At 34.4% G+C, this 17,068-nt stretch overlaps 1 protein-coding gene across 9 annotated transcripts in view; it reads left to right on the forward strand.

The window, feature by feature from the left end:
- The window catches only part of LOC128213170 (plexin domain-containing protein 2-like), an 88,144-nt gene that overhangs the window by 48,521 nt on the left and 22,555 nt on the right, over positions 1–17,068 (forward strand). For 7 of the 9 annotated variants that reach the window (XM_052918756.1, XM_052919076.1, XM_052919161.1 and 4 more), the window contains exons 5-7: positions 8,478–8,603; positions 15,027–15,077; positions 16,590–16,657. In XM_052918756.1, coding sequence (XP_052774716.1) covers positions 8,478–8,603; positions 15,027–15,077; positions 16,590–16,657 — 245 coding nt within the window. Of the gene's footprint in view, positions 1–8,477; positions 8,604–8,673; positions 8,797–15,026; positions 15,078–16,589; positions 16,658–17,068 lie in introns of all 9 variants that reach the window. The other 2 variants (XM_052918837.1, XM_052918996.1) reach the window with 1 other exon arrangement.

A 17,068-nucleotide genomic window follows, 5' to 3' on the forward strand; every position in this document is an offset into this window, starting at 1 on the left:
TATAAGGCCAAGAAAGCATGCTCAGTCTATTTTAACACATTATTTTCTGCACATGAAACTTTTTTAAATTAGCCTACTACTAAAGCACCAGTCAATTGTAACCACGCCCCCCCCCCACCAGGTCCGGGGAGTAGCGGGGACTTTGGCTTTCGGTCCAGTCAACCCCGGCTAAAATCTCTCCATCCTGCGGGGACGAACAGATGGTAAAATCCCCGCCAAATGCCCCCGCACCCCAGGGACCCTAGGTAAGGCCTATTCCCCGCTATATTTAAAGCGAAGACAAAACCACCGCATTCACCTGGCACTGTGGGGCCACCTGAAAGGTAAAAACACGGCCCATTTCCCCGGCTATCCCCGGTATACCCCCCGAACCTGGAGGGGCCGTGGTTACAATTGTCTGGTGCATAAAGCTTACTGAAATAATGCTATCAAGGAGCTACCATCCAAATCATTGCTGTTTGTCTGATACCAAAACAGGCAGTCCATTATAGAGGCGGTCTTCAGGATTTAAATTTAAAGTGCTTTAGGGATGAATGATAGAATAATATTATACAAGAACTGTGATTCCCCTATATATCAATACTGTCACCGCGAGTGTTCCATATGGTATACATCAGTTTATAGCTGATATAATATTATCACACTTCCCTTAAAGCTGCACTCTTACAGATTGTCAGTTATGACATTTAAAAAAAAATTGACTCAGATTTGGCTGATTTGAGCCTCCAATGCATTCAATTTAGTGGTATTAGATAATTCACAACAGAACAAATCTCAAATGTTTGGTTAAGCTGCCAAAAAGTTCATTTTTCAACTAATTTGCAAATTGCGATCTGATCTTTTGTCAGCAGTCTTATTTCATTGGTTTCCAGACATTAATGCCATAATTGGCTCATTCAAAGACAAAAGAATAAAATAAGTTGTCAAAGCGATCAGTCTGTGAGAGTGCAGCTTTAACCCTTTCCCTCATGTCAAATCAGCCATATTAGGCCTGCCACTGCATGGCTTATCAGCACATTGATAACCAGTAGCCAATAGATAATAAGCCCCTATAAGTTCCCCTACTGCATTATTTTTAAGGAGATTATTGGAGAATATTGAAAAATTGCCCCCTATGCATTTCAAACTTATTTTTCTAGTATTTCTTTTGGTTTAATCAATTATAGTTCAATATAAAGTTTGTAGGTAAATGAATTTCCAATCCAGTGGTATAATTTTTATGATGTTGTCTAAATTATTTGGTTGAATATTTATAGAGAAACACAACTCCAGTGAAAAATTGAAGATGTTTCAATTGATTTCATATTATACTATATACAGTATATTTCAATTGACACCTATGCATAACAACTTAAATATTTTGTAGTATTTCTTTTCACAATCTGTGAGTGTGCAGTCTTCCACGTGAAAGCATGTTGTGCGATCTATATGAATGATACAATATACAGTGCTAAACATTCTATAGAATGACATTTTCATTTAAGAAGACATTTATAGTCTGATGCCGGAACGCTTTAATTTCTTAGGATGCAAAAATAATCAGTAAGGATTACGGAGATCAGCGTTTATTCCGTGAATATTGCGCAAAAAATCCCCAGGGTGGCTGAGACGATGTCATGTATTCATTACGAAATGACAGCTATCTCCCAGTGACTGACCTCGATCTTCGCTGTTTTTCTGAGATTTCTAATAAAATTGATGGTGTCTCTTTTAAAAGAAGCCATTTTTATGCAAATTCTTTTTACAGTTTTTGAATAGTGCAGTGACAGTTACAAATTAATTTCTGTTCATGCATGCTGGTTTTTGTAGATAAAAAAAGTCGATGTATTTTTGAAGCATTGGCATCAAAGTGCAATATATTTCTTGGCTATAGCTAAAACAACAAAGAATTTAGATGGCACCGAGTGAAAATACAGTATATGCATTTTGGTGTAAAAACTTTGTTTTACTCTCTTGAATATGCTGATTTTTGTACTTCTTTTGAGAAAACACCCATTCCTATTATAAGCCATGCAATATGAACGCAAAAAAATAAACATGTGATTATATATAGGCTGTAAATGCATTTAATGAATGAAATTCCTGTGTTTGCAGGCTCAGTGCAAGACAGCTACAATTCTGTATAAAATTTGATAAGAGTTACATCAGTTTTGCACTAATTTCAACATGTGCAAAATAGTGCGGGTTCAGGATTTTCAGTTTTTTTGTCTGCTGAAAAGTACCAGTTTGTCATTTACTGGTTTTTGATATTCTGTGCCATGGATTTAAGATTTAGTTCTCATGTTCCTAATGACATTACTGACATTTGAAGCAAATTAAGGCCAATAAATCTGGCCCAAATTATTATTGAGTTATTCTCCTTGATCAACTAAGAAATACTGACAAACCCTGTGCATCAGCCTTAAAGCTGCATTCTCATAGATTGGTTGTTTTGACAACTTTTTTGTCTTGGAATGAGCCATATTTTGCGTATATGTCTGAGAACTGGTGATAATTAAGACTAGTGATAAAAGATCAGATCGCAGTTTTTAATAAATGTTTACACGTGGAAATTGATGTGTTATGGCAAAACGTGACTAAGAAAAATAAAAAAATGGCATATTTACAAACAATTGAAATCTTTATGACTGATTTGAAAAAACTGATGCCAAAATCAGCTGGTTCTGAGACAAAAAATGAAAAAGTTGTCAAATCGGTCAATCTGTGAGAATGCTGCTTTAAAGATGACAGTATTTCTTGGTGTTACCCCATGTTTGATTTTAACATAGTATTATTCTTTGAAATGTTGAGAAATGTTGCTATTTGAGGAAATATGATTATAGTTTTATTTAAGGCAAATTTCACAGTAATTGATTATAGGCCCTCTGACATCATACATGATTGCATGACAACATGTAATTTCTCTGAGAAAGTTATTAATCAAAAAAGGTTTTGCATGTCATATCATGTTAGAACAAAATACAGCCTCTTTTTGAAGAAAATACTTCTACTTCTTTTATGATCAAAAACAAAATTTAAATTTAATTAAAACGCAAAAAGGCATTTTGTAGCATTTATCGTTAATTAAAAGAAATTCCCTAATTTTGGAATGCATAAAGTAATGGCTCTAATATATGTTTTAATAAGACCCTGTTCTGATTTATAAGTAAGGTTGGGAAGGGTTTATTTTATTTTTTACAATGAGTCCAGGAATGCATGAAGTAGAAAAGTTATGATTTGTCTTTAATTTTAATTCTAAGTTTAAAAAAGGTACGAGAGTTAAGTAAGTGTATAAATTGAGCAAGTGTACAAGTTTTCAATTGTAATAGTTTGCAAGTGGGCAAGTGTTCTAGTGGACAAGTGTACTAGTTGGCATTACTTAGGTTACATATGTACTTGTGGGCAAGTGTACTAGTTGGCAAGGTTACATATGCACTTGTGGGCAAGTGTACTAGTTGGCAAGGTTAAATATGTACTTGTATGCAAGTGTACTAGTTGGCAAGGTTACATATGTACTTGTATGCAAGTGTACTAGTTGGCAAGGTTACATATGTACTTGTATGCAAGTGTACTAGTTGGCAAGGTTAAATATGTACTTGTATGCAAGTGTACTAGTTGGCAAGGTTAAATATGTACTTGTATGCAAGTGTACTAGTTGGCAAGGTTACATATGTACTTGTATGCAAGTGTACTAGTTGGCAAGGTTAAATATGTACTTGTATGCAAGTGTACTAGTTGGCAAGGTTAAATATGTACTTGTATGCAAGTGTACTAGTTGGCAAGGTTACATATGTACTTGTATGCAAGTGTACGAGTTGGCAAGGTTACATATGGACTTGTGGGCAAGTGTACTAGTTGGCAAGGTTACATATGTACTTGTGGGCAAGTGTACTAGTTGGCAAGGTTACAAATGTACTTGTATGCAAGTGTACTAGTTGGCAAGGTTAAATATGTACTTGTATGCAAGTGTACTAGTTGGCAAGGTTACATATGGACTTGTATGCAAGTACCGTATTTTCTCGACTATAAGACGGGGAAATTGGGTCCCGATTTTTACCCCCAAAGTAGGGGACCCGTCTTATAAGCGAGTCGATAAAATATTAAAACAAGATTCAAGTCAAAATCAGTTAAATTTTACATAGGGTATTCGTCTATCCAGTTTATCGTCTGCTGATATAAGTATGGGGCAATTAAGTAAACAACAACACAAAATCTCTTCACCGTGCGTGCTCTGACGTCACACAGTGTACCGTTATATCTGCATTTTTTCTCATGGTGCGTGTCAGTATAATTAGTTTGACAGATATATCAAATCAATAAATTGGAATCTTAATATGATGTACCTAACTGTCAATTTGATTAAGCAAACAAATGACAATGCGAATATGAATCCTTTATGTTGTCGCCAATCAAGGAACAATATTGCCTAAAGCATTATTGCTAAACAAACACCTAATCATGCCTCGGCTTTTCGCAGTTATGTTATTGAAGCCATTTATTTTGCCGAAGAACTTCATTGGTGTCTTCAATAATAAAAATAAACTAAAACAAACATGTTGTTATTGATTAATTATTACAATTTCGATAAGTAATGACCTGTCCTGCAAACTTATGTACTCATTTTTAACCTACCTCCAAATAGAGAGCTCACAGTTGACCGCCATTTTCTTTGAGTAAAACAAAAACAGTTACCGCAAAAGTCGATAATTGTCCGTTGAGCTTGAACATTTTTACACATTAGGAAGAATTTTAGCATTTTAGATTTGCTTAAAAATTGACCCTGTCTTATAACCGAGTCGAAACAAAAAGCACCAGATTTCATGGGCAAAGTTAGGGGGCCGTCTTATAAGCGAATCCCTTATAGTCGAGAAAATACGGTATACTAGTTGGCAAGGTTAAAAATGTACTTGTATGCAAGTGTTCTAGTTGGCAAGGTTACATATGTACTTGTATGCAAGTGTACTAGTTGGCAAGGTTACATATGTACTTGTATGCAAGTGTACTAGTTGGCAAGGTTACATATGTACTTGTATGCAAGTGTACTAGTTGGCAAGGTTAAATATGTACTTGTGGGCAAGTGTACTAGTTGGCAAGGTTACATATGTACTTGTATGCAAGTGTACTAGTTGGCAAGGTTACATATGTACTTGTATGCAAGTGTACTAGTTGGCAAGGTTAAATATGTACTTGTGGGCAAGTGTACTAGTTGGCAAGGTTACATATGTACTTGTATGCAAGTGTACTAGTTGGCAAGGTTACATATGTACTTGTATGCAAGTGTACTAGTTGGCAAGGTTACATATGTACTTGTATGCAAGTGTACTAGTTGGCAAGGTTACATATGTACTTGTATGCAAGTGTACTACATGGCAAGGTTACATATGTACTTGTGGGCACGTGTACTAGTTGGCAAGGTTACATATGTTCTTGTATGCAAGTGTACTAGTTGGCAAGGTTACATATGTACTTGTATGCAAGTGTACTAGTTGGCAAGGTTAAATATGAACTTGTGGGCAAGTGTACTAGTTGGCAAGGTTACATATGTACTTGTATGCAAGTGTACTACATGGCAAGGTTACATATGTACTTGTGGGCAAGTGTACTAGTTGGCAAGGTTACATATGTTCTTGTATGCAAGTGTACTAGTTGGCAAGGTTACATATGTACTTGTATGCAAGTGTACTAGTTGGCAAGGTTACATATGTACTTGTATGCAAAAAGTGTACTAGTTGGCAAGGTTACATATGTACTTTTATGCAAGTGTACTAGTTGGCAAGGTTACATATGTACTTGTATGCAAGTGTACTAGTTGGCAAGGTTACATATGTACTTTTATGCAAGTGTACTAGTTGGCAAGGTTACATATGTACTTTTATGCAAGTGTACTAGTTGGCAAGGTTACATATGTTCTTGTATGCAAGTGTACTAGTTGGCAAGGTTACATATGTACTTGTATGCAAGTGTACTAGTTGGCAAGGTTACATATGTACTTGTATGCAAGTGTACTAGTTGGCAAGGTTACATATGTACTTGTATGCAAGTGTACTAGTTGGCAAGGTTAAATATGTACTTGTGGGCAAGTGTACTAGTTGGCAAGGTTAAATATGTACTTGTATGCAAGTGTACTACATGGCAAGGTTACATATGTACTTGTGGGCAAGTGTACTAGTTGGCAAGGTAACATATGTACTTTTATGCAAGTGTACTAGTTGGCAAGGTTACATATGTACTTTTATGCAAGTGTACTAGTTGGCAAGGGTACAAATGTATTTGTATGCAAGTGTACTAGTTGGCAAGGTTAAATATGTACTTGTATGCAAGTGTACTACATGGCAAGGTTACATATGTACTTGTTGGCACGTGTACTAGTTGGCAAGGTTACATATGGACTTGTGGGCAAGTGTACGAGTGGGCAAGGTTACATATGTTCTTGTGGGCAAGTGTACTAGTTGGCAAGGTTACATATTATGTACTTGTGGGCAAGTGTACAAGCTGGCAAGCGTACATATGTTCTTGTGGGCAAGTGTACTAGTTGGCAAGGTTACATATGTACTTGTGGGCATTTGGACTAGTTGGCAAGTCTACAAGTGGGCAAGTGTACATGTGGGCAAGTGTACATATGTTCGTGTGGTCAAGTGTACTAGTTGGCAAGTGTACCAGTGTACAAATGTAATTGTGGACAAGTAAACAAGTGTAAAAATGTACTATTTGGTAAGTGTACAAGTGTACTATTGAACAAGTGTACAAATGTACTATTTGGCATGTGTATAAATGTACTTTTGGGCAAGTGTAGAAGTTTACAAAGTACTGTTGGGCAAGTGTACAAGTGTATAAAGTACTATTGGGCAAGTGTACTAGTGTACAAAGTACTATTGGGCAATTGAACATCTGTTCAAACGTACTATTGGGCAAGTGTAGAAGTGTACAAAGTACTTTTGGGCAAGTGTACAAGTGTACACATAATTATTGGACAAGTGTACAAATCTATTATTTGGCAATTAAGTATACATGTGTAAAAATGTGCTATTGGGCAAGTTTATAAAGTACTATTGGGCACGTGTACATGTGTACAAATTTACTATTTGGCATGTGTACAACTATACAATTGGGCAAGTGTGATATTGGGCAAGTGAACAAATGAACTACTGGGCAAGTGAACAAGTGTACAAATGTACTAAAGGGCAAGTGTACAAATGTACTATTTGGCAAGTGTACAAATGTATTATTGGGCAATTGTACAATTGCACTATTTGGCAAGTGTACAAGTGTACAAATGTATTATTGGGCAATTGTACAATTGCACTATTTCGCAAGTGTACAAGTGTACAAATGTATTATTGGGCAATTGTACAATTGCACTATTTGGCAAGTGTACAAGTGTACAAATGTATTATTGGGCAATTGTACAATTGAACTATTTCGCAAGTGTACAAGTGTACAAATGTATTATTGGGCAGTTGTACAATTGCACTATTTGGCCAGTGTACAAGTGTACAAATGTATTATATGGCAATTGTACAATTGTACTATTTGGCAGGTGTACAAGTGTACAAATGTATTATTGGGCAAGTGTACAAATGTACTATTTGGCAAGTGTACAAATCTATTATTGGGCAAGTGTACTAGTAGGCAAGACTGTACCCACATACTTGTTGACATTAAAGTGTACTAGGTGGCAAGTGTTCTTATGCACAAATGTAATTGTGGATAAATTAACAAGTGTAAAAATGTACTATTAGGTAAGTGTGCAAGTTGACAAGTGTAACAATGTACAAGTGTACTTTTGCGCAAGTGTAGTAGGGGTAGTGTACACATCTGCTAGTGAGCAAGTGAACTACTGGAAAGTGTAGAAGTGTATAAATGTACAAGTATATGGCAAGTGTACTAGTGTACTGTACTAGTTTGAAAGAGTACTAGTGTATATGGCAAGTGTACTAGTGTAATGTACTAGTTTGAAAGAGTACTAAGTGTATATGGCAAGTGTACTAGTGTAATGTACTAGTTTGAAAGAGTACTAGTGTATATGGCAAGTGTACTAGTGTAATGTACTAGTTTGAAAGAGTACTAGTGTATATGGCAAGTGTACTAGTGTAATGTACTAGTTTGAAAGAGTACTAGTGTATATGGCAAGTGTACTAGTGTAATGTACTAGTTTGAAAGAGTACTAGTGTATATGGCAAGTGTACTAGTGTAATGTACTAGTTTGAAAGAGTACTTGTGTATATGGCAAGTGTACTAGTGTAATGTACTAGTTTGAAAGAGTACTAGTGTATATGGCAAGTGTATTAATTTTATGTACAAGTGTACACAAAGTAATGTACTTGTCACACTATGGAAAGTGTACAAATGTTCAACTGAACTAATGTACAAGGTACTAGAGTGAACACAATTTGTACATATCTTGTTGTATCTCAGTGTAAGTGATATTTATATATAGGTGGTGGTTGTCGAAAAAACCTCTTATAATACACAATCATGATATGTGACTTTATTTCTAGGTTTTATATACATGAGTCCATTCATCCACAAGTTTTTGACAGCCACCCAGTACATAGCGCCGTTGATGGCAAACTTCGACACAAAAACTGGCGGCAAAAACTCAACAGTGGTATTTAAACATGTTGGTAAGTGCTCGCATATTTAATATATTATTAATTTACGTATATTTAAATGAATGTTCTGTTTCTATTGTAGGATTTCTGTACATGAGCCCATTTCTGCATCAATGGCTAACAGCGACTCAGTACATTGCGCCGTTAATGGCAAATTTTGATCTGAGTGTCGGAAATAATTCTGAGATATTGATAAAGCCGTTTGGTGAGTCAGAACACATCGTACCTGTAGTGTAATCCACTCCCCACTCACTGTTTTATATTTGTGTATTTTATTTTTTTCTCTCACCTTTTATGGATTTTATACCCTGTATTGTTCTCTATTTACGCTCTTTTAGTTCTGCTGTTGTTCAAAGAACAAATAATGTTTAGATATTGTCATACAAATCAAGGTCTCATGGTCCATATTCACTTTTTAAGACTAAAGACTCAGAAAATTTCAATTCTAATTATTGTTGTAAAAACAATTATAAATGAGCAAAGATGGTAAAATTGTATAGCACATGTAATCAATATATTCTGTTCTTCAATCAGACACCCATTTTTGTCCAAATTAGTCATATTATAGATATTTTGAAACATTTAAGAATTCAGTTTTCTGAGAATGAGTCTGAAATTTTAAGTGAATGCGGACCAAGTTCAAGATGAATATAAATGCATATGAAAAAAACAGTAGTTACGTTCCTGTTGCACTTAGACTTCAGTTTGAATTATATAGCCATTAAATTTCGGCAATATTTCAAATAACGAAGCAAAATTTATTTGAATGATTCAGCTACAATTGGGGTATTTAATCCTGTTTGCAGTGTACTTTTATATATATTTGAGAATTAACAGGTGGTTCATTATGTTCAATACAGCAACCAAACTACAATATAATTATATAATTTAGCATCTCAAGTATCATTCAATACACTGAGATGTCTGCTTTAAAGTTTTTACATCTTCTATTTTATATTTAAATTTATAATGTTCTGCGGGCAATTATTAAAGCTCATTTTTTTATATAAGAGAGCATAAATATTGCAATGTTTTGATTAAATGTTAAATAAAGTCTACCATATTATTGTTATTATTATGATTCAGTATTAAAAACAATTGTTCTGTAGATTTTTTTAAAGGGTTTGTTTTAAAATAAAATTGGAGGTAATGTCATACCCTTCAGCTGTTGTGTTCATCATCATTATTATTCCTGCACACATAGTTTGACTAAAACTAAACAAAATATATTCTCATGAAACGTAGTATGTTACCCGAGTGTCAATACCCATTTGTTTCACAAAGGCTCATTACCTTGGTTTTAATAATTGTTAAATCATGCCCCTTGAACTGACTATGAAAAGCTGTCAAGTGTTGGCATCCCCTGGCTATAAGATTTAATCATTGTTGAATTATTTCCCTTTGATTGACTGAGAAAAGTGGGCAAGCATTGGCACCCCCTTGCTATAAGATTTAATCATTGTTGAATTATTTCCCTTTGATTGACTGAGAAAAGTGGGCAAGCATTGGCACCCCCTTGCTATAAGATTTAATCATTGTTGAATTATTTCCCTTTGATTGACTGAGAAAAGTGGGCAAGCATTGGCACCCCCTTGCTATAAGATTTAATCATTGTTGAATTATTCCCCTTTAATTGACTGAGAAAAGTGGGCAAGCATTGGCACCCCTTTGCTATAAGATTTAATCATTGTTGAATTATTACCCTTTAATTGACTGAGAAAAGTGGGCAAGCATTGGCATCCCCTTGCTATAAGATTTAATCATTGTTGAATTATTCCCCTTTAATTGGCTGAGAAAAGTGGGCAAGCATTGGCATCCCCTTGCTATTGGGTTTAATCATTGTTGAATTATTCCCCTTTAATTGGCTGAGAAAAGTGGACAAGAATTGGCATCCCCTTGCTATTGGGTTTAATCATTGTTGAATTATTCCCCTTTAATTGACTGAGAAAAGTGGGCAAGCATTGGAATCTTGGAATCAATCATTGTTAAGTTATGTCCCTTGAATGAACTAAGAAAAAGGACTAACATTTGGATCCTCTTGCCTTTGGATTATATTATTATTAAGTTATTCCCCTTTAATTGACTGAGTAAAGTAGGCAAGCGTTGGCTTTCCCTTGCCTTTGGATTTAATTATTGTTCATTTATTCCCCTTTAATTGACTCAGAAAAGTGGGCAAACATTAGCATTCGATCACTTGCCTTTGAAGCCAATCATTTTTGAGTTATGCCCCTTGAATCAACTGAGAAAAATGGGTGGGCAATTGCATCCTCTTGCGTTTGATTTTATTCATTGTTGAGTGATACCCTTTTAACTGACTGAGAAAAGTAAACATCTTGGCATCTACTTGTGGTGTTTTTGTTATCATATAGATTTATGAAAAAAGAATAATCTAAGAACGTTAAAATGAGTACATAATGAACCACTGTTTTTGAAATTTCATAATAACCCTAAAAAGTATTAATACTTCTGCTTTAATTAATACTTAATATTATAAACAGAAATACTAGCAAATTACTTGTCAGGTGTTTTCCTGAAATATACACAAACAGAAAGAAAAAAATGGACAATACAAGTTCTGATTTTAGCTCATCTGAACTTTGTCAAAGAATTATAAAAGGCTTGATGTCATTGTTGTAGGCAGAACCTTTGCCATTATTCAGTTATTCCCATTCTTGGTCTTTAAATAACTGATGTTGTTTACTCCATGACATACTTGTATTAGTTAGATATTTTGCTTTTAATATTGGAGTGCCAATATCAATGAAATTTACTGTGTATTTTTCTAAATCAATTTTCTTTCAAGGTCAATCTTTGAATAACATATTTATTAAATATACTTTTTTCTTCTTATGAATATTATATTTATAAGTCTTTATTTTTTATGTTATTGCTGATTTTGTAGACAGAGCTTATGAATATCCATAGTTCAGTTTTATAGATTTATATGTATTCCTTTAAAGCATAACCAGTTTATCTATGGATTTATATTATAATTTTTATGCCAAATGTGACAGGACATCTGTCTAATGAGTGGGATTTTTCTCCATTTTCAAGGAAATCGATTGAAAAAGGGATTCCTTATGTTAAAACATTGGCAAATAAAATATATCAGAGGCGTAGCTAGGCCAATATCCATGTTTTGCACAAAACAGAGTTCAAGATCAATTACCCCCCTTGGGGGTCTCAAGTTTCCTTAACCAGTATTTAATTTTCAGCAAAAAATATTTACTTGTCTTCTTTTGCAGTTGTTAAAATTCATGTGCGTAATTTGGTATAGTGCTACTGATGCCCTTGGCTTTCAAGTTTTATTTGATCTTTGGCAAAATTTAGTTGTCTCCCTTTGCAGTTGATAAAACACATGTGCATAATTTGGTTTTCTGAGCAATGCCCCCTTTAAATACAATTTATAATTAACATAAAATTTCAATTTGAATTGTAGTGTTTTACAGTGTTGTAACTATTTCAGTGTGTATACTCTTCATTGACTGGTACCATTTCTTTTCTAACCTTTTCATCCTTGCTAGCAATTGCTTAATCACCTGATAATCCTTTGCTTTGAATAAGATATGATAGTGGTCTAGTTGTTTAGCTGTCTGCCTCTCACCCAAGGGGTTGCAGTTTGATCCCCACCAGGGGAACTCTCTGGACACCTGGGTACTGGTTTCTTCCTCGGAAACAGACTTTTAAGAGTGATTCTATAAGCTAGAGGCTTTCATCACTATAAAGCTAAAAGAAATTAGTATAATCTAAATAGTTTGTAATTCTAGAAAACTATATAAAAAAAATAAAATAAAAATAATTGTTTTTTTATTCTTCAAGTTTGGATGTTATAAGATTATTCTTGTAAAAAAAAGTACAATATACACTATAATTTTGTCATGAAATAGTTTATTTACAAGTATATTTAATTTGTTAACTATTCTCTTGTTCTCAATTGTTATTTAATCATAAACATTGTTTTGCAGCCTAGGTTTGAATTGAAGTCTTTGTAATTTCTGAGTGATTTTTTGATTTTGCAGATTCGTGTTCAATTTGAAATGCATTCCAATGAGTCTGGCCTAGTAAATTATCATGCTTTATCTTATCCATACATTGCTGTTACCAAACTAGAAACTGCGGCAACCAATTAATTGTATGAAACTGGTTAATTTTTGGGTTTGGTTAAAGCTCGTTGAAATGTTCATTGATTGGTCAATATAAATCCAATAATTACTGTTGATCGACCAATCAAATTGCTTATTTTATTCAAACTATCCAAAAGATAATTGTTACTAATCACCTGGACCCCATTTCAACAAAATATTTTAGGCCTTAACCATAGGCTGCTTGAGAGTGCTCAGGTTCAACTGTAAAGTTACGGGCAGAATATATTCGATAAATGTCCTTACGATTTATTTTATTGAAATGTAGGTTACACCCAAAGCAGAGTTATGCATAGAAAGTTATGATCTTAAGCCTTACGATCTTAATCAAAGGGGCCATGCATGGTGCCTTATGCAATAAGCAACTTAGATTGAACTTAAATTTAATATTAGAATCTGAGTGTTTTGATTGGCCTGTATATTTAGCTGACCAATAGGCTGAATGGAATCACTGAGTCGTGTCTAAGGATAAGATCAATATTGAATAATGGCCTAGGATAATAATCCAGTTTTATATGATTGGCTGCAGTTCTGTAAAATTTATTAAGATAAAGTTTTGCAAGATAAGTCCGAGTACTGGGAGTCCGAGTGAATACGCAAATAAGCACAGAGTGCTGGATGCTTAAGGAGTACTCAAGTAGGTACTGAGTACTCACTTAATTTTGTTTGTGTACTCAAGTGGCTACTGAGTACTGCTTAAAACTCACAAGAGTACATTTTCTGAGTACAGTAATTTTGTACATGTTTTAAAATTGTACAAATAAATGAGGACAATATTGGCTCATAATTAGATATATGATTTTTTTTACTAGAATTTCAGTATCATGACGTAAACAAAAAAAATCATTGTCAGACATTTGACACTGAAATATCTTTCATAGATATATTAAAAAATTGAAATATCGCACATCATAATTAAAGTAACTTAACGTTGAATTTCATGATATTTTACATAAGTGTAAAAGTACTCAGAGAGTACTCATAAGTTATGCCGGTTGAACTTAGTACTCAAGTAAGTATGAGTCTTTGTACTCGCAAATTAAGGCAAATACCAAGTCCTATCAAGTACTTGAAAATTGGTTCTGACTTATCAAATCCCTGAAGTTTTGAGATTTAAGACGTGTGTTTGTGGGTCTTTCCTTATGGTATTTATTATTGCTAGTATGATTCTTTTGTTCTTGCGATCAACACTCGGTTATATCTCCATGTTTAATCAATTTGTCCATCCTTGCCCTCACTTGTATATTCAACCCCGTCCATCCGTCTGTCTATTGATCCATCCACCTAATTTCTTCCACCCATCATTCAAATTCCGGATTTAAGTCAGAGATTAGACACATACTTTATTTTTGAGAAAGGTTTTACAAATTATTGGCAACAAAAATGTTTCATAATCAAACTTGAAAAAGCACGGCAATCTCATATTAAAAAAAACAACAATATTTCTAAGTAGAGATAAATAAATTATATCTATTTCGAAAAATTATGAAATTTTTACCGCACGCTCGCTTATAGAGGAACTCGTTATGTTTGTTTATTCAATTATTTTAAAAATGCTAATTTAAATAAAACAAAACAACATGACATAAAGCTTCTGTTAATTATTCAACTGTAAAATACTTGTTTCATATGTAATTCCTTTTCAATTTATCAGAAAGAAACGATAATTTTTGAGCTTTTGCATATTTCCTTATTAATTATTCATAACGATTAACATTTTTGGTAAAGAAAAAACAAAAAACTTGAGATTGATGACTTTGCATGAACAGTATTACAATTTAAGTGCATTTTTTTTGAGTATTTGGCGACTGTTTTCTTTCAGGTGCATTATGTAGATTATGATTGCAGCGACATTTTATGGGGAATGACACGTTTTGTACTCATTATGATAAGTTTTCCCTGATATGTGTTTAAAATATTGTTTGTATATAAAATAAGGTAACCAGATACAAAATTAGAGTTGAGTTTTGTTACTAATTTGTTAAAAAGCAGGTGAACTGGCAAGCCAATGACATAGCAGCTGATAAGCCTTCTCGATATGAGCCTGTGCTATCATGTTAAATGATTCCACTACGATTTCATGTTAAAGTATTTACCTGTGTATGTTGTTAACTGATTAGCCAGTGCTATCATGTTAACGAATAATTTGCTCGTTTTATCATGTTAACTGATCGGGTTATGCTTTCATGTTATCTTCAAATGTCTGTACTGTCATGTTAACCAATTAACCCGTGCTGTCATGATTTTGAGCCTGTGTTATCAAGCTTACTGATAAACCGATGTTATATTTCAGATCAAAAGTTTGTGGTTGAATGGAGAGATGTCCATCTACAGGACCAGAATGGTAAGGCTGAGAATGGTAAGACTGTGAATGGTAAGACTGTGAATGGAAAAGCTGAGAATTGTAAGACTGAGAATGGTAAGACTGTGAATGGTAAGACTGAGAATGGTAAGACTGTGAATGGTAAGACTGAGAATGGTAAGACTGAGAATGGTAAGACTGAGAATGGTAAGACTGAGAATGGTAAGACTGAGAATGGTAAGACTGTGAATGGTAAGACTGTGAATGGTAAGACTGAGAATGGTAAGACTGTGAATGGTAAGACTGTGAATGGTAAGACTGAGAATGGTAAGACTGTGAATGGTAAGACTGAGAATGGTAAGACTGTGAATGGTAAGACTGAGAATGGTAAGACTGAGAATGGTAAGACTGTGAATGGTAAGACTGTGAATGGTAAGACTGAGAATGGTAAGACTGAGAATGGTGAGGCTGAGAATGGTGAGACTGAGAATGGTAAGACTGTGAATGGTAAGACTGAGAATGGTAAGACTGTGAATGGTAAGACTGAGAATGGTAAGACTGAGAATGGTAAGACTGTGAATGGTAAGACTGAGAATGGTAAGACTGTGAATGGTAAGACTGTGAATGGAAAAGCTGAGAATTGTAAAACTGAGAATGGTAAGACTGTGAATGGTAAGACTGTGAATGGTAAGACTGTGAATGGTAAGACTCGAATGGTAAGACTGAGAATGGTAAGACTGTGAATGGTAAGACTGAGAATGGTAAGACTGAGAATGGTAAGACTGTGAATGGAAAGACTGTGAATGGTAAGACTGAGAATGGTAAGACTGTGAATGGTAAGACTGTGAATGGAAAAGCTGAGAATTGTAAGACTGAGAATGGCAAGACTGTGAATGGTAAGACTGTGAATGGTAAGACTGAGAATTGTAAGACTGAGAATGGCGAGACTGAGAATGGTAAGGCTGAGAATGGTGAGGCTGAGAATGGTGAGGCTGAGAATGGTGAGGCTGAGAATGGTGAGACTGAGAATGGTGAGACTGAGAATGTGAGACTGAGAATGGCAAGACTGAGAATGGTAAGGCTGAGAATGGTGAGGCTGAGAACAGTAAGACTGAGAATGGCAAGACTGAGAATGGTGAGACTGAGAATGGTGAGGCTGGGAATGGTAAGGCTGAGAAAGGTAAGGCTGAGAATGGTAAGGCTGGGAATGGTGAGGCTGAGAATGGTAAGGCTGAGAATGGAAAGGCTGTGAATGGTAAGACTATTGTCTCTGTTGATAGAACCTTCAAAACATGTCATTTATTATTTTCCATATATAAATGACTGTATAAGCAATAAAGGCAACAATTACTATATGTCAGGTCTTGGCAAAGAGGTGTATATACACAATATATATGGGCAATATTTGGCAATGGGCTTAAAACAATAGACAACAATAACTTTCAGTAATTGTTAAAAGGGATTAATAAACGATAGGCAACTAAAACTATCAGTTTTTGCAACAGGAGGCATCTTTGACTTCAAGTAATTGTGGCAACTGTGTTTAATTTTCAGATACAGGCACATTCAGATTCCAAGTCATTCTTCATTATAATGGCTCAATCATCTTCGTGTACAAAAAGGTAAGTCCTCCATCTTCTGTTCTGTGTTATTATTGTATAAATGATTGAGTTTTCACAGATTAAATACAAGTAGATATGCAATCTTTAAAATAATTGTAAATATTCAATTGAATGCATTATTATTTAAAATTGTATGAAAAATATAACTTTGGTTGTATCAGCTTTTTTCACATGTAAAAAAATGTTTTGTTTTTATTATTGACTTTCTTAATGCTATTGATTGGTGTAAAAATGCTTTATTTGCAACAGTTTTTCAATAATATGTTTGTATCATGCATAATAAGCTTGACACTCCTTCTGCATCTTCTAATCGAATGCAAATGCATATCCTTTGAATTGCATTGACATTCTGATGAATGCAACATGTTTGGAATACCTCTAATATTTATAATACCAACAAAGCTTTATTGT

This window comes from Mya arenaria, chromosome 1 (genome assembly GCF_026914265.1).
Source record: "Mya arenaria isolate MELC-2E11 chromosome 1, ASM2691426v1".
NCBI classification, from domain to species: domain Eukaryota; kingdom Metazoa; phylum Mollusca; class Bivalvia; order Myida; family Myidae; genus Mya; species Mya arenaria.